This window comes from Cebus imitator, unplaced genomic scaffold (assembly GCF_001604975.1).
Source record: "Cebus imitator isolate Cc_AM_T3 unplaced genomic scaffold, Cebus_imitator-1.0 Scaffold24, whole genome shotgun sequence".
Lineage (NCBI taxonomy): Eukaryota > Metazoa > Chordata > Mammalia > Primates > Cebidae > Cebus > Cebus imitator.
In genome coordinates this window covers 14,698,160-14,720,735 of record NW_016107339.1, presented here as the reverse complement: position 1 = coordinate 14,720,735, position 22,576 = coordinate 14,698,160, and the positions used below count along the sequence as shown (strand labels likewise).

Genomic DNA, 22,576 nt, shown 5'->3' with positions numbered 1-22,576 from the left:
GCTGGTCTTGAACTCCTAACCTCAAACGATCCACCTGCCTTTGCCTCCTAAAGGCATGAGCCACCACGCCCGACCGCCATTCTCTATTTGTTAGCCCAGGGGTGAGGGTGAGAGGCCTGGAAAGGGGCAGAGTAGTGTGGAGGATACTGTGGTCAGGGAAGCTTACAAAGTCTTCTGTTGGAAAAGCCCACCAGATTACAGAGGGGAAGCCTCTCTTTGGGGAACAGGGACAGGCCCCTCACTGCCTCCCTCCCATCCCTCAGGTCTGGCCCTTACTACAGCCTCCATGGATGCCTCTCCTGCCCTCTGTACCCCTTCCACGGGCTGGGACATGCCTTGGATTCTGATGCTACTGCTCACAATGGGCCAGGGAGTTATCATCTTGGCCCTCAGCATCGTGCTCTGGAGGCAGAGGGTCCACAGGGCTCCAAGCAGAGGTGAGTCCCTCCCTCCCTGAGGGAAGAAGAGAGCATGTGGGTATGAGGCAAAGGCCTAGGCTTATACCCTGCCTCTGTACCCCACCTCCTCTGGGGGTGGGCAAGGAACACGGCTCTAAGTTGTCTGCTGACTTCTCTCCTGTACCCCGATGGCTCCTTCTTCCCAGATGCCTCGATTCCTCAGTTCAAACCTGAAATCCAGGTCTATGAGAACATCCATTTGGCCCGTCTTGGGTGAGGAAGAACTGGGGGACAGAGGCTTAAATCCCAGAGGGGGCTGGGGATGGAAGAGGAAACCCTGGGATTGGGTTGGGAATGGAGCCCTCCTTCCTGAGGACATGGAGAGTAGAGGTATCTTTAATCTGTCTCTCTGGAAAACCTCACAGCCCACCTGCCCACAAGACCAGGTGATCTTGGTGACATCTGCTGGGAAGTGTGACCTGCTGTCTCACTGGCCATCTAGCACCTGCAGGATTCCCTGACAACCTCGGCAAGCGGGGGCAGGACTTAGAGTTCGACTTCACAGTCCAGCTGGCCTCCAGCAGCCACCAAGCTGTATATGGGGAAGGGTGGGGACTGAAGGAAAGGAGGAACATTATTCTGTGATGTCACCTACAAAAAGGTTTGGTCTCCTGTCTTGTAGCAGCCAGCGGACGGGTGGCCCTGAGCTCATAGTACTGTGGGGTTGAGGGGAGCCTGAGGTTGCTGGTGGGGGCGAGGAGGATGGCTGTGGGCAGGGAGGAGACAGGAATCTGGAGACTTGAGCAGTGGTGGGGAATCAGTTGCGGGGGAGTTGAAGGACAAATGGGAAAAACGGGAAGAGAGAGAGGGGAAGAGACTCAAGTCAGAGAAAGTGGAAAGAGATGGACAGAGAAAGAAAAATAGAAGCACAAAGTGGGAGGATGGAGGGGCAGAGAAAATGGAAAGAAAACTCAACTCATCTCTAAATTAAGCCAGACCCCCACTACCCCATGTGTCATCCTCACAAAGAAGAGAGGGAAGAAGCACCTTCAATCAACCCGACTTCCTCACATGCACGGGGAGGGAACTGAGTCAGGATAGAGATGCCTGCATTCGGCTCCCAGCCCCGGGCCGCCTCCTTATCCTTCCTTATCCTAGGCACACACTCTTCCCTGCGGCGCACTCCACCGGGGCATTCAGAGCACGTGAGCAGCTATTACCACCCTGGCACTTCCTCCCTGCTGCCCTGGGGTCACACCCTATCTCCTGGGGCAGGCAGGCCCAGCGGGGTGTGTAATTCATTGGGCCAGGGCCATGCTGGGATGTCTGTGAACCATGGGCAAGTCTGGGCTGGTAAAGTGAGGGAGGGTATTGATGCTCCCAACCTGGCCATTCTGCAGTCACAGGCAGAAATGAGCTGGGCTCCCAGCCACACCCTCATGAGCAGCTCCACCAGGTGCCCTTTTGTGTCTCTGCTCAAGCTTGGACCTAAATGGAGAAAAGCTTTCTGAGAAGTCTTCATGATGCAGGGGCTTAAACTAAGCCACTGGCAGGAAAGAGGACGCGAATGACACAGATGGAAGATGAGGGGAGTGCCGTGGTCCAGGCTCCAGCTCCAGCCCAACCCACCAAGCAGCTGTAGTTTGCTCTTAGAGCACACACGCAAAGACACACACACACACACACACACACACTGCAGTATCTGCAGTATTACTGGACTCCTAGATAGATCTTTTATTAAAGATACTCTTCAGAGCTCCCCAAGCCCTCTGTCCTGAGTTCCCGACCTACCACGTTAGTCTTTCCTAGCAAGACTCTCCTCCTCACCATACCTGATGCCCCTTTGATCCCCTTGCCCAAGACCCATAGTGTCATCAACATGCCTTCCTTGCCAGTGACTTGGGCTGATGGGGCATCAGCAATGGGCATCTGGAAAAGATAAAAGACACAAAATAGGTGTTTTTTATGAGGCTGGACTCCGGTCAGGTTCCTCCCCAGGCCCTGTGAGGGGTCTGTGAGGGTGCTTCACTGAGAGATCTGAGGTCTCAGTACAAAATTAGGTTCTCGGGCATGTCTCAAAGTGTCTGTGCAGGTGTTTCCAGGGCCGAGGTGATGGCGGAGGAATCTCGGGTTGGGGGCTGCAGATCCATCAAGGCTAGTGGAGGAGGTGTCCTCTCCTGGTGAAGCTGGCCACGAGGAGGGGCAGGGAGGTGGGGAGGCTGGGGAGCTGCCGTGGGGAAGCGGCTGCGTTCCACAGGTCCTGCTCGCAGCAGTGGTGCCTCAGGGTGTAGGAGCGCAGCCAGTAGGTAGCATGGCCAAGCAGAAGGCACTGGGCCCTTGGGAGGCAGCCTTTCTGCTGGATGATCTCACTCTGGTCTGTGGGACGAAGGAGGCATACTGAGGAGGGGGCCACAGGAAAGCTGGGATGGATGGAGATAGGGAGCTACCAGGAGGGCCACTGGACCAGAGTCCTACCTGAGGTGCCAATACTGATGCCGCAAGCTTCATCGTCCTGACACGCGGTGGGAACAGGGCAGCAGGGTTTGGCGAAGCCGCAGGTGTAACAGCGGAGCCTTCCCTGGGCAGGGGACATGGTGACATGCCTAATTTCTGGCCAGCAGAAATTAGGGAAGTGGGAGAGGCAAACACTTCTTGTGGGGCAGGCAGAGGCCAGATCCAGGAGAGGGACAGCAGAGAGAGGTGACACACTAGGTGGAGAGAGGGAAGCTGTGCAACAAGGGAGGAAAGCAGACAGAAGTAGAAACACAGACACAGAGAAGGGAGGGGAGATGATGCAGGAAAAGAAACAGAGACAGAGGAAAGAGGGGAACATGGATTGAGAGTCGCGAAGACATGATCAGAAGCACGAGAATCAGAGACCAACATTGATGTTGAGTGACACAAAAAGCCAGACTTGGCAGCAGGGAGGTAGAGGGTGGAGGGAGTCTGGGCAGGAGCGCGCCAGAAACAGATAAGAAAATAGAAATTGACATTGACCAAGAGGCACAGCACAGAAGCAAGAGGTAAAATAAGGGACCAGGGAAACGGGGCGGGTCAAAGTGGAGCAAGGAGGCGACAGTTATTCTCAAATGCCTTTGAAAGGAAACTCTTCCTTTCCCACCTCATCAGGCTGGCCTCCCCAGTGGCTGGCCTCCCTGAAGTCCCCCACTCTCCCAGCTCTCTTCTTGGCCTCTTCCAGCACCCCTACCCCTCTCCTCCCCAGCCCTCAGGTTCCTCCACATGCCCTGTCTCCGCCCCCAGCCCCCTGACCCCTGAAGGTCCCCAGCCCACCCTTACCCAGTGTCCCACAGAGGAACAGGATGCAGAGGAAGATGCTGGAGGTGCCCATGGCCAGACCCAGGCTCAGGAATCTGGGAGAGGTGATCTGCGACCCGAGATCCCGGGATTTGTAGAGTTGGAGCATTTGAGCAAGACAGGGAGGAACCCGTAAACAAACACACCTAGGGAGTGAGTTTGGGGTGCGGAACCATGACCAGATTCTCCAGCCTGACCCAGCAGGCAGCGGGGCCACAACCTGCCCCCAAAAGGAGTCTGCCCTTGCCTGGAGGGTCTCCTCTGCTCTCTCAGCGTGTTGTCTCTGTAACTTAGCTTCCTCTCCTACTCCTGAGTTGTGTCTGTCGCCTTCCCTCCTACTACTCTCCCTCCCTCCCACTCCTCTCCCTCCCTCCCCATGTCTCAAGCTGCTCCGTGACTCTCTCAGCTTCTCTCCGTCTTTGTTTTCTCTATTTTTCCCCCTCAATGCTTTCATGTCTCTGAAGGTCACCCTCCTAAACAGCCCTGGCCTGGATCTGTTTGAGTGTGGAATCAACAATACCCCCACCCACCCACCCACACGAACACACAAAGCCCAGCTGTGTAAGGGCGGACCCCACCTAGCTTCCGATTCCTTTGATCCCCCCAAGCTTCAACATTCCTACCCCATAATTATCCCTGCCAGCTTTACTACCTTGGAGGAAAGAAATCATCATGGGTGGGGCTGGAGGGCCGGATATGCTTGCACTGGGGAGAAATCACTAGAAAGGAAGGCGTGCATAGGATTTGGGGTAGGGGGAGTGTGGCAGAGCCTAGAAGACTGGGGTTGAAGAGATTGGGAAGGAGGAAGGCCCCATCTGGGAATCAGAGCCAGCATGTACCTGGAGGGGTAAGACTAGGAATAGGGAGTGGGGACAGGGGAGACACAGGCACCCAGGAGAGCAGCTCTTTTCAAAAACATTGATCTTGCTGGTACATGCCCATGAGAAAGAAACTCAGTATATCAAACACACACACAAAAACAAAACAAAACAAAACAAATATTGATCTCAGGACCTCTTTACACTTTTTAAAGTTACTTAAGACTCCGAAAAGATTTTCTTTATGAGGTTATATCAACATTTACTATATTAAAAATTAAAATAGATCATTTAAAGTAGGGATTTATTGATTTATTTAAACAACAAAAATAATAAAATATTACATATTAACAAAATGTAGTTTTGTAAAAAATAACTATGATTTCTCCACAGCGCAGTGAGAAGAAGAGCATTGCTTTGCATTTTTGTGAATCTAATGTCAGGCTTCATGGGAGATGCCTGGGTTTTCCTATCCCTTCTGCATTCAGTCTTTGGGATATGTTGTTTTCATTGAAATCTAGTATATGAAGAAAATCTGACCTTATACAGATAATTGCAAAGGGAATCCCCTCAAGGACCCTGTGAAAGGGTTTGGGGATCCCCAGGGATTCTTGGTCCACAGTTTCAGAACTGCTGCTGAGGATAAAGGAGTTTGAGGACTCCAGAAGATGCTGAGAGCATGCCATGGGGCCCCTCCCTGTCCCCACTGGGGCCCCTGGTGCCTGCTAGGGGAGACTCTTTCCTCCTTTTTTATAGCCCTATAAAGCTCAAGGCAAGGGGGATATAAGGCTGACAGAGCCGGGCTGGGGAGGGGGGTGGGCGGGAGGTAGAATCGGGTAGACTGACACAGGCAGACTGCGATGAACCCCCAGTTTGTTGGGATCTTGCTCAGCTCCCTGCTGGGGGCTGCCTTGGGTAAGGAGGTGGCCAGCTAGCCTCTCGCACAGGTCTTCTGCCAGCAGGCTCCACCGAGGGCCCAGGTCCAGCGCCTCTTTTCTCCTGCCAGGAAACCGAATGCGGTGCCAGGACTGCGGTGGAAGCTCCAGCAGCGCTTGTAAAGAGGCCGTGACTACTTGTGGTGAGGGCAGACCGCAACCAGGCCTGGAACAGATCAAGCTACCTGGAAACCGTGAGTCCTCAGTTTCTTCCTCTTCCCGCAGCCTTTCCCTCCCTCCAGCCCCACGTCAATCCTTCTGGCTTCCAGAATCCTCCAGGCTCAGTCTGGCTCTGAGCAGATGGTGTGGCTGTCAGAGGAGAGCAGTCTGTACCCCTTCTGGCTCCTGGCATGGAGCCCCCAAGAGGCCCACAGTCCTTGTGCCCCCACCTCCCCACTCCTTACTCTCCCAAAAGAATCTCATAGGCCCATTAGGTCACAAATGAAAAGCTCTGGTCTTGAAAGGCCAAAGTTAAAAGCAAACTTTGAATTTCCGGCATTAGCTAAGGACCAGGGAGGGGTGTGTGTGTGTGTGTGTGTGTGTGTGTGTGTGTGTGTGTGTACATTATTTTAATATTTTATTTTAACATAATTTTGGATTGACAGAAAAATTGCAGAAGTTTTCGGCTTCTCCTAATGCTAACATCTTACATAACCGTAATACAATTATCAAAATCACAAAATAACATTGATATACTACTACTAACTAATCTACAAACTTTATTTGATTCAGCAGAATCCCATATTGCATTTAGTTCTCATGTCTTTTTAGTCTCCTCTGATCTGGGCCAGTTCTGTTTTTCTTTGTTTTTTATGACCCTGACACATTTGAAGAGCCCTGATAAATTATTTTATACCTGGAGTTTAAAATATCACTTTTAGGGCCGATGCAGTGACTTATACCTGCAATCCCAGCACTTTAGGAGGCCAAGGTGGAGCCCAGGAGCTGAGACCAGCCTAGGCAACATAGGGAGACTCTGTCCCTAAAAAAAAACAAAAAAAAAGTTAGCTGGAGCAGGGCACCATGGGTCATGCCTGTAATCCCGGCACTTTGGGAGGCTGAGGCGGGCGGATCACCTGATATCAGGAGTTCAAGACCAGCCTGGCCAACATGGGTAAACCCTGTCTCTACTAAAAATACAAAAATTAGCCAGGCGTGGTGGCGCTGCCTGTAGTCCCAGCTACACAGGAGGCTGCGGCAGGAAAATCACTTGAACCCAGGAGGCAGAGGTTGAGTGAGCCAAGATTGCACCACTGTGCTCCAGCCTGGGCGACTGAGTGAGACTCCATCTCAAAAAAAAAAAAATTAGCTGGGCGTGATGGCACATACCTGTAGTCCCAGCTATTCAGGGGGCTGAAGAGGAAAGATCGCTTGAGACCGGGAGGTTGAGGTTACAATGAGCCATGATCATGCCACTACACTCCAGTCTGGGTGACAGAGCAAGATCTTGTCTCTAAAAATAAATAAATAAAATCATGTTTAGATTTTAAAACATTTACATATATTTGATATACTAAAATTACAGAATGTCCCTCGATTTGTATTTATCTGATATTTTGCCATGAGATTGAGGTCATGCATTTTCAGCAAGAATATGCAGAAGTGATGTCGCGTCCTTCTCACTGCGTCACATCAGGAGTTTACAATGTCAATATGTTAACTTTGATCACTTGGTTTCAGGGAGGTGTTTTTTGAGGGGGCAGAAAATCCCTTTGGGCTCCTTGAAATCATATCTGCTCTGCCCCAGAAGGCAAGTCCTGAAGCCAGGAATCCAACACCCCAGTTTCATTCTTTCTCTCAGCCTCAGTGACCTTGATTCATCAACATCCAGCCTGCGTGGCAGCTCATCACTGCAATCAAGTGGAAACAGAGTCGGTGGGAGACGTGACTTATCCAGCTCACAGGGACTGCTACCTTGGAGACATGTGCAACAGCGCCGTGGCAAGCCATGTGGCCCCTGCATGCATTTTGGCTGCAGCAGCTACCGCCCTGGGCTGGCTCTTGCCAGGACTGTGGAGAGGGTAGTGGGAGTAGGGGTAGAGAAAGGAGCAAGGGAGCAAGGGTCGTCTGAACATCTAAAATGAGGAGATAAGCACTCTTCTGTGAGCCATTAAAATCTATGGACCACTCTACAGATGACTGGAAAACTGCATCAATCTTTTGTTGATAGGTGGGCTAAAAGGGTAATATGGGCATCCACGTTCTAGTTTGGGGGTTACCAAGCAACAGTGGGCTTAATTACAGTGGCACACTCCTTAACCAACTAAACCCCAAAAGACAATGGCTTATCTGCCCTCCATGGCTCCTGGATCCTGTTGCTGAGTTGAATCTTCCTTGGCAATGAGTGGGGTTGCCAGGGTTTCGTGAGCCTGAATCTGTGTTTGCTCCTCTTTCTCTCATTTGCAACTTGGCTCCCAATAGGACTATTTTGAATTGAGAAAAAAAATGTAAAGTCCGGGTATGGTGGCTCACACCTATAATCTCAGCACTTTGGGAGGCTCCGATGGGTGGATCATGAGGTTAGGAGATCGAGACCATTCTGGCTAACACTGTGAAACCCTGTCTCCACTAAAAATAGTCCCAGCTACACGGGAGGCTGAGGCAGGAGAATCGCTTGAACCTGGTAGGCAGAGGTTGCAGTGAGCCAAGATTGCGTCACTGCGCTCCAGCCTGGGCAACAGAGCGAGACTCCATCTTTAAAAAATGAAGAAAAGATAAAAAACAGGGATCTGGGGGGAAAAAATGAAAAGAAAAGAAAAAAAAGTAATGTAAAAACTGTGATAGGAGAAAAAGAGAAAAAAAAAAGAGAAAGAAAAAAAGAGAAAGAAAAAAAGGAAAAAAGAAAAAGAAAAAAAGAGAGAAAAAAAAAAACACAAAAAACTGTGATAGGAGAGCTGCTTGGTGCCCTACTTCGTAACCAGGCCAGGTGAGGCCTCTGACTTTAATGTGAGAGAAACTGAGGAAACAGGGTCTTGGGCCCCATCCCGGTGTGCCTCTCTTATCCTTTCTGGAGAGCCCTCAAGCCAGGCTGCACCTTCTTCTTGGCAATACATCAGGGGTGTGGCCTAAATTTAGGATATGAGTTGTTTCTCCAAACACTGGGGCTTGTGTGCCACCTGGAGACACTGGAAGGGAGGACAAAGACCTGAAAAACCTGTTTCTCCATTTGCCCCAGCCTCAGCCTCCCAGGGAACATCCCTGAAGGATTCCTGTGTAAGGGTGGGAGACAGAGTGTTAGTTGCTGGGAGGTGACCTGACCCTTAGGCCTTCTGATAATAAATGCACATTTCATCAGACTCAGACATTTATTACTCAAAACGGAAAGAGGTGAGTATGGGGATGGGGTACGCATGGGAGGCTGGGTTTGGGGAGTCAGCCCTGTACAGTGAGGTCATCAGGTCCTTGCGGGAGCCTTCATTGGGGACAAGACAGAAACCCCATTTCAGGCCCAGATCCCAATCTCTCCTCAAGTAGGAGACAGTAGAGTGTAGGAAGCAAAGTGGGGAGTCCTTCTAGGAGCCAGTGGAAGCTCTGGAACGAAATGGGAAGGGACTCAGAAAAAGCTGAGTGGAGGGTGTGAGGTGGGAAGGACAGGATGGATGAGGAGACCACTTTGGAACATTGTTTAATTAAAGAAATGGGAGCTAGGGAGGGACCATTCTGTAAAGCCAGGGGATACGGAGACACAGGGAGAGAGGCTCAGGCCAAGGCAGGTGGGAGGAGGGGCAGCCGATGGAGTGAGTCTCAGTGCAGCAGCCAAAGTCCAAGGCCAGCCAAGGAGGTGAGGAAGACAAGGCCCAGGGCCGGAGTGGGCCGGGGGCCCGCGCTGTTGCAGTTGTCCTTGTTGCAGCAGGTGGTGTTATAGGTCAGGCCCAGCTTGTGGTTGGTTTGGTTGAAGGCCTCCTGACAGGGCTCTTCTGGTGTGCCACAGCGCAGGTTGGAGAAAACCCACATCTTACCTAAGGGTGGGAATGGGCAGGGAGTCAGCTAAGATGGGCACCTGGCATTCCTGTGTCCACCTCCCCACTCCTTCCACTTGCCCAGGCTTCCTTCCTTCCCATCTGTCCGGGGCCCTCCCCTTCTCTTTTCTCAGTCTGATCTTCCTCCTGTACTTCCTTATCCCGACTCCCCCAATCCTGATTCTATCACTTGCTGGCGGTTAGGCCTTGGACCTGTTACTGTCTCTTTTTTTTGTTTGTTTTTTGAGATGGAGTTTCGCTCTTGTTGCCCAGGCTGGAGTGCAGTGGTGCAATCTCAGCTCACCGAAACCTCTGCCTCCAGAGTTCAAACGATTCTCCTGCCTCAGCCACCCAAGTAGCTGGGACTATATGCGCCTGCCACAATGCCCAGCTAATTTTTGTGTTTTTAGTAGAAATGGGGTTTCACCATGTTGACCAGGCTGGTCTGAAACTCCTGACCTCAAGTGATCTGCCCGCCTTGGCCTCCCAAAGTCCTGGGATTACAGGTGTGAGCCATCATACTCAGCTGTGTTACTCTCTCTTTGTGAGGCTGTTTCCTCAATAGAATAATAGCACCCGCATCTTAAGGTTGTCATGAACATTAATTTTAAAAAAGGCATACAAAGACGTAGGATGTTGCCTGGTACACAGTCATCTTTGGACAAATATTATCATTGCTATAATTTTCTGCTTCTCCACCTCAGTCTTGCCCCATTTGGGTCTCAGTCCTGGCCATAGAGTCTCCCACCTCCCTGCTCCCCCCGCGAAGGAAAGGGATGTTACCAAGGTATGCATGTGTTGTCAGGCATTGCTGTCCTGGCTCCAGGCGGCAGGACTGCCGGTCCACACAGCCCAGCACAGGGACCTTGTAGCAGGAGTGACAGCGAATGTCAGCTGGGGAGACACAAGTCAGGCTGAGGTGGTGGGGTCTCTGACTTACCTGGGGATAGGCTGAGCTGGGGTGGGGGTGGAGGGTGGAGAAGAGCCTATCAGGTAGGTGCTCTAACCTGTTTGGCTGTTTGGTCTAGCAGGGACAGAACAGGTGAGTGACGCAGGGAAAATGGAAAGTGGGTGGCAGGTAAAGTTAGAGTTGTTGCTTTGTGAAAGGCCCACGCCCTACATATCTCTCTTCACTCCACCCCATCTGGAGATGAGTCAAGAGGGACAGAGCTATGAACAAAACAAGAGGCTGGGGATAGATGGAATGTGAGCAAGGTACCATGGGGAAATAATGTGGGTGGTGGAGGAGGAGACGGAGACCTGAAAGAAGGATAAATAATGAAAATGACAATCGGCCGGGCGCGGTGGCTCACACCTGTAATCCCAGCGCTTTGGGAGGCTGAGGCGGGTGGATCATGAGGTCAGGAGTTTGAGACCATCCTGGCCAACATGGTGAAACCCCGGTCTCTACTGGAAATACAACAATTAGCTGGGCATGGTGGCATGTGCCTGTAATCCCAGCTACTTGGGAGGCTGAGGCAGGAAATTGCTTGAACCAGGGAGTCGGAGGTTGCAGTGAGTGGAGATGGCACTACTGCACTCCAGCCTGGTGACACAGCGAGACTGTGTCTAAAAAAAAAAAAAAAACAAAACAAAACATGAGGGTTACAACACTGTCAGAAATGCCTTGGAACTTGAGGCTGGCAAAGAAAGCCATCTGTGGCCAGCTGTAGCAATTTACAATTTACTCTTCACCTCCTGGAGCTGGCAAGAGCATGGGAAGAGGAACCAGACCTGAATAGAATCCTCTCATCTCTTCAGCAGAAAGAATAATACCTGAGAGACAGATCACCAGGTTCCATCTGAGCACCTTATCAAAATGGAGAGGGTGGATACCGAAGGCGGCACCCCAAAGTTCCTGCTTCAGCTAATTCAAGGTTTGGGCTGGCAAGATTTGGTGACACGGGGTTCAAGGGTGGAGGAGCCTTGTAAGTGTACCTCAGTAAAACCCACCTTACCCTGGAGGTGAGTGGCCCAGGTGTCCTCTCTTTAGAAGGTTCAAGAAAACGCTCTATTTCCATGGAGGCTCTTAGATGTCACTGGAACCATCTAGAAAGCTTCTATCCTGGGTAGGGGAGGTGGTATGCAACCCAGGGGGAAGTAGAGGGTATCTAGGAAAGGCCATAGTTGAGAGACTGATGGAGTAGATGGGAGGGTAGGCTACAAAAGGAGCCTGGAGCTGGATGCCTAGGACTTTGAGGACACCTGAGCACAGCAGATAGAGGAGAAGGCAGGTGAGCTAGATTCTGGAGAGTTGCATATTGAAGTGGGGCTGGTTGGGGAACTGGACACCAGAGTTTCCAAGGAGGGGACACCTTGGAGTGGGGAACAGGGGACCCAGAGCCCTGGCAGGTGAGAAAAGTGGGTCTTTCTTGGAGGTGGGGAAGATGGAGGGTGAGCTGGCTTTTTGAGAAATAGAGCAAGGAGGCTGTCATAGGGAAGCCTGGTCTTGGTGGCACAGGAGAGCTGAGCCAGTTGGGGCTGGGGGTGCTGGGATCCTGGGTGGTGGGTAGGGCAGAGCAGTGGGTAGAGCAGGGTGTAAAGGTCCTTACCAGGCAAACCAGGTCCTTGGGGCCCCCAGGTACTCACCTGAGACCCAGCAGAGCAGAGCAGACAGGGTGAGCAGCAGAAGGCCTTTCATGGCGAGGGTCCTGAGAATGGTGGCAGCCACAGGAGCTGCTAGAGTAGATTTTGGAAGATCTGGCTCTGGGAGTTGGGTGACCTTTTTGGAACTTATAAACCCAAAGGCTCCTCCCTTCCCTGTGTCTGGTAGCCCCTCCCTTCTCACTTACTACACAGCTGACCAGAGAGAAGACAAGGGGTGGGGAGGCGCTGAGCAGGACTGAGTGGGGAGTAGGGATGGGAGAGAGGGATGGGGGAGGGCAGGTGCCACTAGTGGCCAACACCATTGTGGTTCTTGGTTTCAGGCCAAGATGCCCCTCCTGGCCCCCAGCTAAGAGTCCTGCTGCTCAGTCCTGTGAGGGAGCATCATCAAAGGCCTCTGTGATTTGTAGTGTCCATGGTGGTAGCTTCTGCTGGTTCCTGGGAAACAGACAATGGGATGTGACCCAAATTAACTGCTGAATTTGGGTCCCTGCTGGGCATTGATAGCGGCATGCTGGCAGAAACTGGGGGTGGAATGGGTCAAATTATCTCCATTCAGCCCCCACTTGGCCTTTCCAATGCCCGCTTAGCCACAGGATAGATTTGTGACTCACTGATGTCTTCTGTGATGCCATAGTAGCAGAGGCAGGGGCTGGGGCTGCTCGTCCAGGAGAGCCACTGCAGGTCTGCTAAGTGGGGGCTGGCTCAGGCCCCCATGAAAGTTCTCAGGACCTCACCCCAGCTCTACTTGTGCTTGGTGTGGCCTTGTTGCTCCAGTCCAGTGGCAGCAATTGTCCTAGGTGTGGCTGTGTGCACCTGCACCAATGCGCCTCCCTAGTCAAAACCTGCCAACTTGGGCAGGGCACCGAGGCTGGAGGAACAGCGTGGGCACAGGGAGGCGAGGTAGAAGCTAAAATAAGAATAGAAACAGTTTGCTGGGTGTGGTGGTTCCTGCGTGTAATCTCGGCACTTTGGGAGGCTGAGGCGGGCGGATGGCCTGAGGTCAGGAGTTGGAGACCAGCCTGGCCAACATGGAGAAACCCCGTCTCTACTAAAAATACAAAAATTAGCTGGGTGTGGTGGCAGGTGCCTGTAATCCCAGCTACTTGGGAGGCTGAGGCAGGAGAATTGCTTGAACCCAGGAGGCAGAGATTGAGGTGAGCTGAGATCATGCCATTGCACTCCAGCCTGGGTGACAGAGCGAGACTCTGTCTCAAAAAAAAAAAAAAAAAAAAAAAAAAAAAAAAAAAAAAAAAAAAAAAAAAAAAAAAAAAAAAAAAAAAAAAAGGAAAAGAAAAGAAAAAGAAATAATGGAAATAGTAATAATAACAGCAAGCACTTACATAGTGATCCTATGTGTTCCAGGCAGTTTACATGTATAACTTTATTTAGTTCTCAAAATGCCCTACAAAACAGGGTTTTTTGTTGTTTTTGAGACAGGGTCTGGCTGGCTCTGTCACCCAGGCTGGAGCGCAGTGGCCTGATCACAGTTCACTGCAACCTCGACCTCCTGAGCTGAAGGGATCTTCCCACCTCAGCCTCACCAGTAGCTGGGATTACAGGAGCACCTGTAAAGTTAAGCAGGCAAAAAAGCATTTGTGTAAATAGCCCAAGCACACATTTTAAGTGAGCACTGTTTGAGGACTCTGAGTTTGCCTGTGAGGATTCCCAAAGGGATCTGGGCAGCTGGTGGCACCTCCCCCTCTCTTATCGGAGCCCCCCAGCTCCTCCTTTCTCCCCACCCCCAGCTTCCCTCCGGTTCCTTCCCCCCACCCCACGCTGATTAGCCCGCAGCCTCTCCTCACCACATCCCTACTATGGCTGTGTTTCTGCAGCTGTTACTGCTGCTGCACTCGAGGGCCCAAGGGAACCCTGAGGGTAAGTGAACCCTGGGAGAGTTGTGATAGACTCAGAGGGGCTGAGGCAAGAAAGGGGACGCCTAGCAGGGTGGGTTATGTGTGGGAAGATCCAAGATGGCTGGAGTGCAGAAGAGAGAAGAGAAAGAGGAGAAGGGATGGGGTGTCGTCTTGTCCTATGGACCTGCCCTAACCAGTGCCTCCGGCCTCCCCTAGCTTCTCTGGAGGGCCGCCCTGGGGACCGGGTGAATCTCTCATGCGTAGGAGTCTCTCACCCCATCCGCTGGGTCTGGGCGCCCAGCTTCCCGGCCTGCAAGGGCCTGGCCAAAGGACGCCGGCCAATCCTGTGGGCCTCTTCCGGCGGGACCCCCACCGTACCTCCCCTCCAGCCCTTCGTTGGCCGCCTACGCTCCCTGGAGTCTGGTATCCGGCAGCTGGAGCTCCTCTTGAGCGTGGGGGACTCGGGCACCTTTTTCTGCAAGGGCCGCCACGAGGATGAGAGCCGTACAGTGCTTCACGTGTTGGGGGACCGGGCCTATTGCAAGGCCCTGGGGCCTACCCACGGTAGGTCCAAGGCCTGTGAGTTCAAGGGTATTTAACTCCCACACAGACCCGTAGGAGGGAAGAGGGCCTTGGCTGGGGGTTCTTGAGTGGGAGAGCTGGCTCTCTGTCGTCATACTCCTGACCTCAGCATCCCTCCCCGCCACACCGTTCCCCCAGGGTCCATGTATCCCCAGCTCCTGATCCCGCTGCTGGGCGCTGGGCTGGTGCTGGGACTGGGAGTTTTGGGCCTCGTCTGGTGGCTGCACAGGTGAGCAAGAGCCTGGTTAAATGGTGAGTGACCAGAGGTGGAAGGGGCAGGACCAGAACCTTCGCGAAAGAAAGAGCTAGACCTAGAGCCCTTGACCTGGGTTGGAGAGAATGGGAGAGGTGGAAGGTGGGAGGGAGGCCACTGGCTAGTGAGTGCAGCCCCGCCAGAGGAGATGAGCCGGAAGTGCGAGCCTGGGCTGGACTATCTGTGGGGGCAGAGTCTAAGTTGTTTCCGGTCTGAGCCTTCAAGTTGCTGGACTGTCCTTGGCACCTGAGTTCCAGGAGAACCAGTAAGACAAGACTGGTGACTCTCGAAGACTCTTATATGTCCCTTACAGGCGCCTGCCCCCGCAGCCGATTAGACCACTCCCTAGATTTGGTGAGACTAACTCCACCCCATTTTCTTTCTCCTACATGCCCGCCCACTCCCCACCCCTCAGTTCCTGAGTCTGAGCCCTTGCTGGGAGCAGACTCGTTGGTCACCTTCTCTCCATCCTTCAGCTCTGTCCCCCCCACATAGCTCCACTTGTGAAAGCCGAGCCCCGGAGAGCAGTAAAGGAGGAAGAGCCCAAGATTCCAGAGGACCTAGACCAGGAACCGGTAAGGGCTTGGGGATGGAAAGGGGGCTGGCCAGAATGTCTGAGGAAAATGGAAAAAAAAAAAAAAAAAAAGGCCTGAATCCCAAGGAAGACTGTGGAGACCATCTTGTCTTCCTCTCCTTCTCCCTCCAGAGCCTTCACTATGCGGATCTGAACCATCTGGCCCTCAGCAGGCCCCGACGGCTGTCCACAGTGGACCCCGCTGATGCTTCCACCGTCTATGCAGTTGTAGTTTGAAGGGAAGCCCTTACTCCAAACCTCCCAAGTTGGGAGCTCCCAGCTCCCCATAATCCCTCTCCCCTCCCTGATCCCTCACCTGGAAGAGGAAGGCACCATGGTATAGAAATAAGTGCTAGACTGGAAGTCGGGAGACCTGGGTTCTAGGCTGTCTCTGCCACTGATGTTACTCCTAAACTTACTCCCATGTCTCCCATAACCTTCATGTCTCCCTCACCACCGGTGTCCCCTCTATACCCAGTCAAGCCCTATCTCCTATCTTAAGACATCAGTAACTCCCAGACAGTTGCCTTATCTCTTCCCTTCCTTCACTGTCAAGATTTGGAACCAGGGGCACACACCTGCCTCTTCCATTTTCTTCTCCTTCACTCTATCCCCACTGCTCATCTGTCGAAATTGCCTATCTGCTCTCCACAAGGTTGCCAATGGCGTCCTAATAGCCACACCCAGTAGACATTTTTAGCATTCATCTGGTTTGACCTCTGATTACTCCATTCTTTAAACTGTTTTTCTTTGCTGCTGGTGTTTTCTTTTTGGACTCCTTCCTTGCTCCATATCCCCACAGTACTTACTCCCCACCATTCTAGGTTTGTTCCTTTCTCCTCCTTTCTCCTCTTCTAGCACACTGTCATCCAGTCAGTCCTCAGCCCCTACCTCTGCAAATGACACCCGGAACTCTCTCTGGCTCAGATCTCAGATTTGGGATTAATGAACTTCCCCTTAGACATTCTGCCTGACTGGCCTCAGGCATTTTTGCTCTCTGGATGTCAAACCTAACTCATTGTGATCTCGGAAGCCACTCACTTAATTCTCCTCTGCATTCTCTCCTTAACAACCCAGCTGCAGGCAGGGCACGGTGGCTCATGCCTGTAATCCCAGCACTTTGGAAGTCCGGGGTGGGCAGATCATGAGGTCAGGAGATTGATGCCATCCTGGCCAACATGGTGAAACCCCATCTCTACTAAAAATACAAAAATTAGCTGGGCGTGGTGGCGCTTGCCTGTAATCCCAGCTACCTGGGAGGCTGAGGCAGGAAAATTGCTTGAACCAGGGAGTTGGAGGTTGCAGTGAGCCGAGATCCCAGTTGCCCATCCCAGAAACTGGGAGTCATGCAGGCCTCCTTCTTCTCTCATTCCCACACAATGAGCCATCAAATCCAGTCTTTCTATCTTAACATCACTGTCAAACCCACACTCTAATCCATGCCCAGTGCTGCCATGTGAATGTACTCTCCTCACTTCCTTCCTAGAATACCCATAGCCCCACCTCACCCTCCTACCCTTGCTTTCCTTCCTGAAGTCAGGAAGATCCTCCTCAAGAGATAACTGCTCCTGACAGCCATATTACATAACTGAAGTACTCTCCTTAGCTTCAGCTCTGTGCCCATGTGCCCTGGCTTTGGATACAAGGTACTACAGCACTTTGTCCATTCTCCAGGCTTATTTCTATCATTCCACATGCACATCTTAGAAAATGCCAGCCTCAGAGAATTCTCTCTAGCCCCAAAATGTCTTTGCCCAGTGCAATTCCTTCTTCCTGTATTACCCCTTTCCCTCCTCCACACTACCTGACAGGCTAATTCTTATTTATCCTCAGTTCAAGTGTGGCCTTTTCTGGGAAGCTGACCCTTCTTGCCCACTTTTGCATACACTTTGATGCCTGAGGACACAACCCCCTTATTTCCCACATAGAAAGAGCCTCTTGTAAATTGTTCCATTACAACCTGTACTTCAATTTCTAAGAAATTTGCACGTACTGTGAGCCCCCTCAACATCAGGAGACTGACCCTTTGGATGTCATTGCTAAGCCTCAGTAAATGAATGAATGAAAATGAATGCCCCTGGAAGTGTCATTTCTTTTTCTTTATCAAATAGGGGTGGACTGGTAATCTACCAGTCTCTGAATCATCTGGCATTTAGATAAATTCAGTGAGTGATCCACCCATATACTCTCTTCTCTGCCCTGGACACATTTCCCATGAAAGACATTCTGTCTTGTCCATCGTGTGCCCAAGCACCTATGACATGGTTGGGCAATGAGTTGGTAAGTGCCTAACAAGTTTTTTGAATGAGAGGCCTTCTTCCCTGCACTGACCCCAACCTCAGGTTTCATCCCTGCCCTATCCCTTTGCCCCAGTAAAACACCAGTCACAGCCCAGTCTAAAAGATCAATTCTATTTTATTGGTTCTGGGAGGGAGGACTCACCCAGTGGACCCTATCCTTTTCCCCACACTCTGCCCTCCCCCCATATTGAGGCTCTCTCTCCACTACTGCCTACTCAGCATTCTCTATCTAACCCTCCTTCCCCTTCTACTCCCTATACTGTCCTACCCTTGGCCAGCAGGACCCCAAGGCCAGGCGCTCAGCTGTGGGGGCGTGTGCTGAGCACCAAGCAGAGGGAGCTGAGCCCAGCGCCAGCCTTCTCCAGTTCTGAGCAGGACACAGGTACCAGGGTGACATCAGAGAGCTTCTGCAGTGCCTGCACAGGGAGGAGATATTATATTATATGTACTTACAAAGTACTTCATGGCTGAGCCTTCAATGATATAAAAATTAATTAGTTACTCAGGGAATAGTTTAAGATTAGAATTTCAGCTTTGGGTGTTGATGGTAGAATTAGATATTCTTTCCCTGATTGTCCTGGGGAATAGGTACTCTCCATTTCTGGTTTACAAGACTGGGGTATTAAATTATACTACAAGGAAGTTTATCATTTAAGTAGTTTGTTTTTGATTAAAGCAGAGAGGGGAATTAGGGTAATAATAATAAGGAAATATATAATGGATGCGGTTTGGCCAACAGTTTCAAAGGGGTATATTTACAAAGGAGTGAGTAGAGGGGAGTAAGACTAATTATTAGTCTTATAAAGGAGTGGGTAGAGGGGAGTAAGACCTCGAGGCCAGAGCCAGGCCACTCTTCCAGCCAGCTCAGAGTGGCCCCACGCAGGCTTCTAGAGAAGGCACCCTTCCTCCCTCCCCCAGGAAAGCCTGAAACTCTTTTCTCTGATGGTGCTTGGTGTTGGAGTTTCTGCCCTCCCTCACCTCCTGGCTGTTGGGCAGGTCCCCACCTCCACGGTGCAGGAGGAAAGGGGGCACACCAGGTAACCCAGGACGAAGAAAGAGACAGTCAGCAGCTGCGTCATCTGGGAGGGTCAGGGAGGCATATGGGTGATCTGTCAGCACTGCCATTGCCTGGAGGAAAGAGGAAGTATTGGAGTCTCAGAACCTCTCCACAAGTGAGTCTGCCTGCTGAACCACCACTAAGACCTGTGGACAGACTGACATTTGTGGAATAATAATGACAGCAAGCACGTAGGGCTTACTATGTCAGACATTAAGTATTTTAGCTACCTTTGCTAATTTCCATCTTGGAATCACCTGCAGTTATTTTCAACCCCCTACCCTTCCCCAGTCCCTCCCCTCATCTGTCCTCTCCATTCTTAGAGTCACAGTTTAGGTGCCACCTTTGGGGTTTCCTAAAACTCTGAAAGAGCAAATTAATCATCCCTTTTCCCAGTCCCGCTTTTTTTTTTTTTGACAGAGTTTCACGCTTGTTACCCAGGCTGGAGTGCAATGGCGCGATCTCGGCTCACTGCAACCTCCGCCTCCTAGGTTCAGGCAATTCTCCTGCCTCAGCCTCCTGAGTAGCTGGGATTACAGGCACGCACCACCATGCCCAGCTAATTTTTTGTATTTTTAGTAGAGACGGGGTTTCACCATGTTGACCAGGATGGTCTCTGTTTTAACTTCTTATTTACTCGTGTGTTTTTTCATATAAGATGGACAGCCCAATGAGGGCAGGGGTTGGGGCTAATTTCCTAAGCCTCCCAGCTCCCTACCTCCCAGGCCCAGAGTCGTGCCCACTTTCGTTGGTCCCTCCCCCTCCTCACCCTGACAGCCTTTTGGGCAGCGTCACTGCTGCCTGCCACAACAGTGCGAGGTCCCCCCATGCCGCAGAGACCGCGCAGGTGGGAAGGACCCGAGACTGGCACAGTGGAGACGGCGAAGTCCTAGGGAGAATGAGGGGAGGTATTCAGGGGTGCGGGAGGGGTGATGAGATACCCTCAAATATAGGCTGCTCTCTGCCTCTCATTCCTCATCGGGCTCCTAGGCCCTTCCGACCCCCACCTGCACCCCGCTCCCTCCCTAGGCTGGTCCCTTCAGTACCCTGAACGTGTCCGCCACGATCTCAGCTCCTCGGTGATTGGTCCATTTGGAGAGGCCTACGAAAAACTCCCGACCTGAGTCCGGGAGGCCGCGGAGGTTTGAGGGCAGGAGTGAGTTGGAAACAAGGCTCGAGACAGCCGAGTCTCCCAAACTCTACTTCCCTGTGCCAAGACCCCGGGGTGCCACCACCCCTGCCTCACCGGTGAAGAGAACGTCAGTGCCATCCAGTGTGGCGTTCTCGTCTCCTATTTCCACAATTCGGAGCCCCAGGTCCTGGAGGGCTTTGCGGACTCCATCGACCTTAGGGTAGGAGAAGGCAGGGGGCTGAGACACCCCCATCCCCAATTCTTCCCCAAAGCCCCGACATCCAGCTCCTCCTGCCCTTCCCCATACCACACCTGCGCCGCGGCGCTCACCTCACCTCTGGCCTACGAGCGGGGCTCCAGGGCCGCGTGATGAGGGCCGTGTCCCCTTGGATCACGGCCGTGTCACCAAGCAGCGGTCCCAGCGGCAACGACTCCTCGGGAGGCAGTTCTAGCAGCTGTAGCCCCAGTCGCTGCCTCAGTTTACCTCCCAGCACCCCGTGCTCCCTTTGAGCTTTGGCCAGATCCAGAGCGGGAAGGCCAGCCCCCGCACCTTCCCCAGACGCCAGGCTCTCTGGGACTCCCCGGATCAGGGCATGGGAGCAGCGGCCCAGCCCCTCCCCCGGCGTCCCCATCCCATCCACACAGACGCCCCTCCAACCGTTCGGATTTCTTAGTTTTCTTGTTTCTTCACCTGTACGGGAGAAGAAACAGAAAGGCGGGAGACAGAGAAAAAGACATGCAGACAAGGGCGTTGAGGGCTGTTAAGAGCGCCCAGGTCTTCCTCCTGCCATCTCTGGGCGCCCCTCCTACCCCGCCCCACCCCCTCTAGGCCTTCCTCCCCTGTCGACTCCACTCTACCCAGCACCCTCAGGAGTTAGATTCTTTAAGAGGAGTCTGAGGAACAAGGGTAGGCTCGCTAATCTCCAAAACACCTGTTGCCCCTGCTCGGGGGCTTCTTGAGGTCCCTGCCAGGCGTCTCTCTTGGCAGCCACTAGGATGCGCTCACTCCCCAAAAATGCAGCGGCCCCGCCCCCTTAACCCTCAGCTGCTCGCTACTGTAGGGACCTGAAGTCCGGCCCGGGACCCGCAGGGGCTATGGGACAGAAGAAGAAAGCTGGAGAATCAGGGGCTGGGGGATGGAAGTCCTGAATGCCCGAACGAGGGAGAGAGGGGGGCAGGGAGCGAGGAATTACAGCCTAAGGAGTTAAGCATCCTCTCTCCGCTCTGGCCGGTCAAGCTGCCCCTCGCGCGACCTAGTATAAACCAGACCAAGTCTCGGAGGACTGGGAGAGGTCTAAAACGAAATGCGAGGGGCGGGGAAACAGGGGGCGTGGTTCCGGGGAGCTGGCGCCACTCCCGGCTCCAGGACCCGGTCTCCCGTCTATGTCCCAAAGTCCACCCCGCCTAGCTCCGCGCCCAAATGCCGGCTCCCCATCCTCTCTGTCCGGTGCAGGCATGGACCCGGCACCCCCAAACTCCAGCTCCCAAACGGTTCAGGTCTCCCCACCCAAGACTCACCTCCAGCGGCCACCCCCACTCCTGTTGTGCTGAGATCTCGGCTGGGGCCCCACCTCCCCGAGAACAGAGTTGGTGGAGAAGGGAGTCCCCGTCTTCAAGCTCGGGGACTGGGAGCTCACGCTTTTGGGGGGGTTCTATGGTAGGCGAGCTCACATACTACGATGGGGCGGGGGCGCGACGGTCTGGCGGCTCCGGGGCATTGTCTAAGCGGGACGGGGCGGGGCTTCTGCGGGCCACGCCCATTCCGCCCTGCTAAGCCTCGCCCATTCCACCCAGACTGCGCCCCCCTTGCCAGAAATCGGCACCGCCCAGCAAGGGCTGCCCAGGGCCACCCAGATCTGGCCGGCCCCGGCGGCGGGGCTGCAAACGCCGCGTAGACCTCAGAACAGCGCTACGGCGGACCGGCAGGAAAAAATTGCAGACCCACCACAAACATCTCCCTTCTTAATTCCTGGCTTCTGCCCTGAGCTCAAGATCACTGACCCACCCCTCATTCCATGTCACCCACACTTCAACCCCCCTTTGTGTAAAAACACTTGATTTTTATTCCGTACTTTATTACTGAAATATGTTGTCCTACCCATCCCACCCCACAATAAAAATCTCACCCAGGCCCCCCATTTCTTTCCCTCATCCCCTCTTCCACCACACCATCCCAGAACAAGTGCTCCAGGATTCCCTTCCCACTGGCCATTTTGGAGTGTGTCCATTGGGCAGCAATGTGGAAACCACCAGGGCCTTTGTGGAGAAAATGGAGGGGGTTGACGGAGTCCCACGAGGGGCTTATTTGAGGGCCTTGGCCACTTGCTCATAGGCGAGCTCAATTTCCTCATCATCTGGACAGGTGGAGGCGAATTCTTCCCGCTCGTAGGCATTGCTCAAGTACCGATGCACTCCCCGGAAGGCCTCAGGGATGGTGAATCCCCGGTATTTCTTACATACCACCTGAGGATGGGGAGAGGAGTGGGACCAACATATTAGCCCAGGGAAGCCACCTTGGCTGCGACACTGGCCTGTTCCTTCTCCCCAGCCTACATGATAAAACCAGCTCAAGCCCCCACTGTCTTGTACTGTCTTCAGCCCTCCTTTTCACATACTGAAATCCTGGCCTTTAATAACAACCATTTTTCTTGAGTTTTAAAAGTTGAGATATAATTCACATATCATAAAATTCTCCTCTTGAATTTCCACAGTGACTTTCCCCCCCATACCTCTTCAGGCACTGAAGCAACTGACTTTTGTCTCTATTATTTTTCATCTGACTTTTTTTTTTTT

General features: G+C 52.7%; 6 protein-coding genes across 12 annotated transcripts in view; 3 read left to right on the top strand and 3 right to left on the bottom strand.

Annotated features, from left to right (window-relative positions):
• LY6G6F (lymphocyte antigen 6 family member G6F) overlaps positions 1–1,043 on the top strand; it is a 3,842-nt gene extending 2,799 nt beyond the window's left edge. Inside the window, exons 4-6 of the mRNA XM_017522367.2 lie at positions 264–437; positions 605–671; positions 824–1,043. Of these exons, the coding sequence (XP_017377856.1) occupies positions 264–437; positions 605–671; positions 824–848 (266 nt within the window). The 3' untranslated portion in view covers positions 849–1,043. The remainder of the gene's footprint in view (positions 1–263; positions 438–604; positions 672–823) is intronic.
• Positions 1,044–2,117: 1,074 nt separating this feature from the next.
• Positions 2,118–4,184, bottom strand: LOC108299840. Its single transcript, XM_037736329.1, has 3 exons — positions 3,695–4,184; positions 2,874–2,998; positions 2,118–2,774 (listed from the first exon to the last, which is right to left on the bottom strand). The coding sequence occupies exons 1-3, from the start codon at positions 4,165–4,167 to the stop codon at positions 2,554–2,556; spliced, it is 819 nt and encodes a 272-aa protein (XP_037592257.1). The 5' UTR covers positions 4,168–4,184; the 3' UTR covers positions 2,118–2,553.
• Positions 4,185–5,329: 1,145 nt separating this feature from the next.
• On the top strand, positions 5,330–7,597 carry LY6G6D (lymphocyte antigen 6 family member G6D). Its single transcript, XM_017522369.2, has 3 exons — positions 5,330–5,446; positions 5,538–5,660; positions 7,268–7,597. Exons 1-3 carry the CDS (start codon positions 5,392–5,394, stop codon positions 7,489–7,491), a joined length of 402 nt encoding a protein of 133 aa, XP_017377858.1. The 5' UTR covers positions 5,330–5,391; the 3' UTR covers positions 7,492–7,597.
• Positions 7,598–8,757: 1,160 nt separating this feature from the next.
• Positions 8,758–12,232, bottom strand: LY6G6C (lymphocyte antigen 6 family member G6C). Its single transcript, XM_017522366.2, has 3 exons — positions 12,015–12,232; positions 10,209–10,319; positions 8,758–9,425 (listed from the first exon to the last, which is right to left on the bottom strand). Exons 1-3 carry the CDS (start codon positions 12,064–12,066, stop codon positions 9,211–9,213), a joined length of 378 nt encoding a protein of 125 aa, XP_017377855.1. The 5' UTR covers positions 12,067–12,232; the 3' UTR covers positions 8,758–9,210.
• MPIG6B (megakaryocyte and platelet inhibitory receptor G6b) lies at positions 11,054–17,366 on the top strand. 4 transcript variants are annotated; one of them, XM_037736326.1, is made up of 6 exons: positions 11,054–11,302; positions 14,102–14,449; positions 14,606–14,696; positions 15,034–15,074; positions 15,216–15,295; positions 15,427–17,366. In XM_037736326.1, exons 1-6 carry the CDS (start codon positions 11,245–11,247, stop codon positions 15,529–15,531), a joined length of 723 nt encoding a protein of 240 aa, XP_037592254.1. In that variant the 5' UTR covers positions 11,054–11,244; the 3' UTR covers positions 15,532–17,366. The 4 variants fall into 4 exon arrangements, with proteins under 4 accessions (XP_037592254.1, XP_017377849.1, XP_017377851.1 ...); XM_017522360.2 differs by lacking the exon at positions 11,054–11,302 and adding an exon at positions 13,807–13,907; XM_017522362.2 differs by lacking the exon at positions 11,054–11,302 and adding an exon at positions 13,807–13,907 and having other exon boundaries at positions 15,197–15,295.
• Positions 17,367–17,691: 325 nt separating this feature from the next.
• On the bottom strand, positions 17,692–21,780 carry DDAH2 (dimethylarginine dimethylaminohydrolase 2). 4 transcript variants are annotated; one of them, XM_017522357.2, is made up of 7 exons: positions 21,302–21,780; positions 20,119–20,474; positions 19,898–19,997; positions 19,698–19,771; positions 19,421–19,540; positions 18,573–18,722; positions 17,692–18,010 (listed from the first exon to the last, which is right to left on the bottom strand). In XM_017522357.2, exons 2-7 carry the CDS (start codon positions 20,413–20,415, stop codon positions 17,894–17,896), a joined length of 858 nt encoding a protein of 285 aa, XP_017377846.1. In that variant the 5' UTR covers positions 20,416–20,474; positions 21,302–21,780; the 3' UTR covers positions 17,692–17,893. The 4 variants fall into 4 exon arrangements, with proteins under 4 accessions (XP_017377846.1, XP_017377845.1, XP_037592252.1 ...); XM_017522356.2 differs by having other exon boundaries at positions 20,119–20,478; positions 21,302–21,778; XM_037736324.1 differs by lacking the exon at positions 21,302–21,780 and adding an exon at positions 20,978–21,233 and having other exon boundaries at positions 20,119–20,479.
• Positions 21,781–22,576: the final 796 nt, after the last annotated feature.

Excerpts from the sequence above, each read along its gene's own strand:
- LOC108299840 (XM_037736329.1), bottom strand. The coding sequence starts at position 4,167 with ATGAAAGCATTGAGGGGGAAAAATAGAGAAAACAAAGACGGAGAGAAG. Across the intron at positions 2,999-3,694 it reads TTCCTCTGTGGGACACTGGG|TGTCACCATGTCCCCTGCCC; the intron begins TAAGGGTGGGCT and ends AGAAATTAGGCA. Across the intron at positions 2,775-2,873 it reads CATCAGTATTGGCACCTCAG|ACCAGAGTGAGATCATCCAG; the intron begins GTAGGACTCTGG and ends TTCGTCCCACAG.
- LY6G6D (XM_017522369.2), top strand. The coding sequence starts at position 5,392 with ATGAACCCCCAGTTTGTTGGGATCTTGCTCAGCTCCCTGCTGGGGGCT. Across the intron at positions 5,447-5,537 it reads CCTGCTGGGGGCTGCCTTGG|GAAACCGAATGCGGTGCCAG; the intron begins GTAAGGAGGTGG and ends TTCTCCTGCCAG. Across the intron at positions 5,661-7,267 it reads GATCAAGCTACCTGGAAACC|CCTCAGTGACCTTGATTCAT; the intron begins GTGAGTCCTCAG and ends TCTTTCTCTCAG.
- LY6G6C (XM_017522366.2), bottom strand. The coding sequence starts at position 12,066 with ATGAAAGGCCTTCTGCTGCTCACCCTGTCTGCTCTGCTCTGCTGGGTC. Across the intron at positions 10,320-12,014 it reads TCTGCTCTGCTGGGTCTCAG|CTGACATTCGCTGTCACTCC; the intron begins GTGAGTACCTGG and ends GTGTCTCCCCAG. Across the intron at positions 9,426-10,208 it reads GACAACACATGCATACCTTG|GTAAGATGTGGGTTTTCTCC; the intron begins GTAACATCCCTT and ends TCCCACCCTTAG.
- MPIG6B (XM_017522360.2), top strand. The coding sequence starts at position 13,847 with ATGGCTGTGTTTCTGCAGCTGTTACTGCTGCTGCACTCGAGGGCCCAA. Across the intron at positions 14,697-15,033 it reads CTCGTCTGGTGGCTGCACAG|GCGCCTGCCCCCGCAGCCGA; the intron begins GTGAGCAAGAGC and ends TGTCCCTTACAG. Across the intron at positions 15,296-15,426 it reads AGGACCTAGACCAGGAACCG|AGCCTTCACTATGCGGATCT; the intron begins GTAAGGGCTTGG and ends TTCTCCCTCCAG.
- DDAH2 (XM_017522357.2), bottom strand. The coding sequence starts at position 20,415 with ATGGGGACGCCGGGGGAGGGGCTGGGCCGCTGCTCCCATGCCCTGATC. Across the intron at positions 19,998-20,118 it reads GCCCCGCTCGTAGGCCAGAG|GTCGATGGAGTCCGCAAAGC; the intron begins GTGAGGTGAGCG and ends TCCTACCCTAAG. Across the intron at positions 19,772-19,897 it reads CACTGACGTTCTCTTCACCG|GTCGGGAGTTTTTCGTAGGC; the intron begins GTGAGGCAGGGG and ends TCCCGGACTCAG.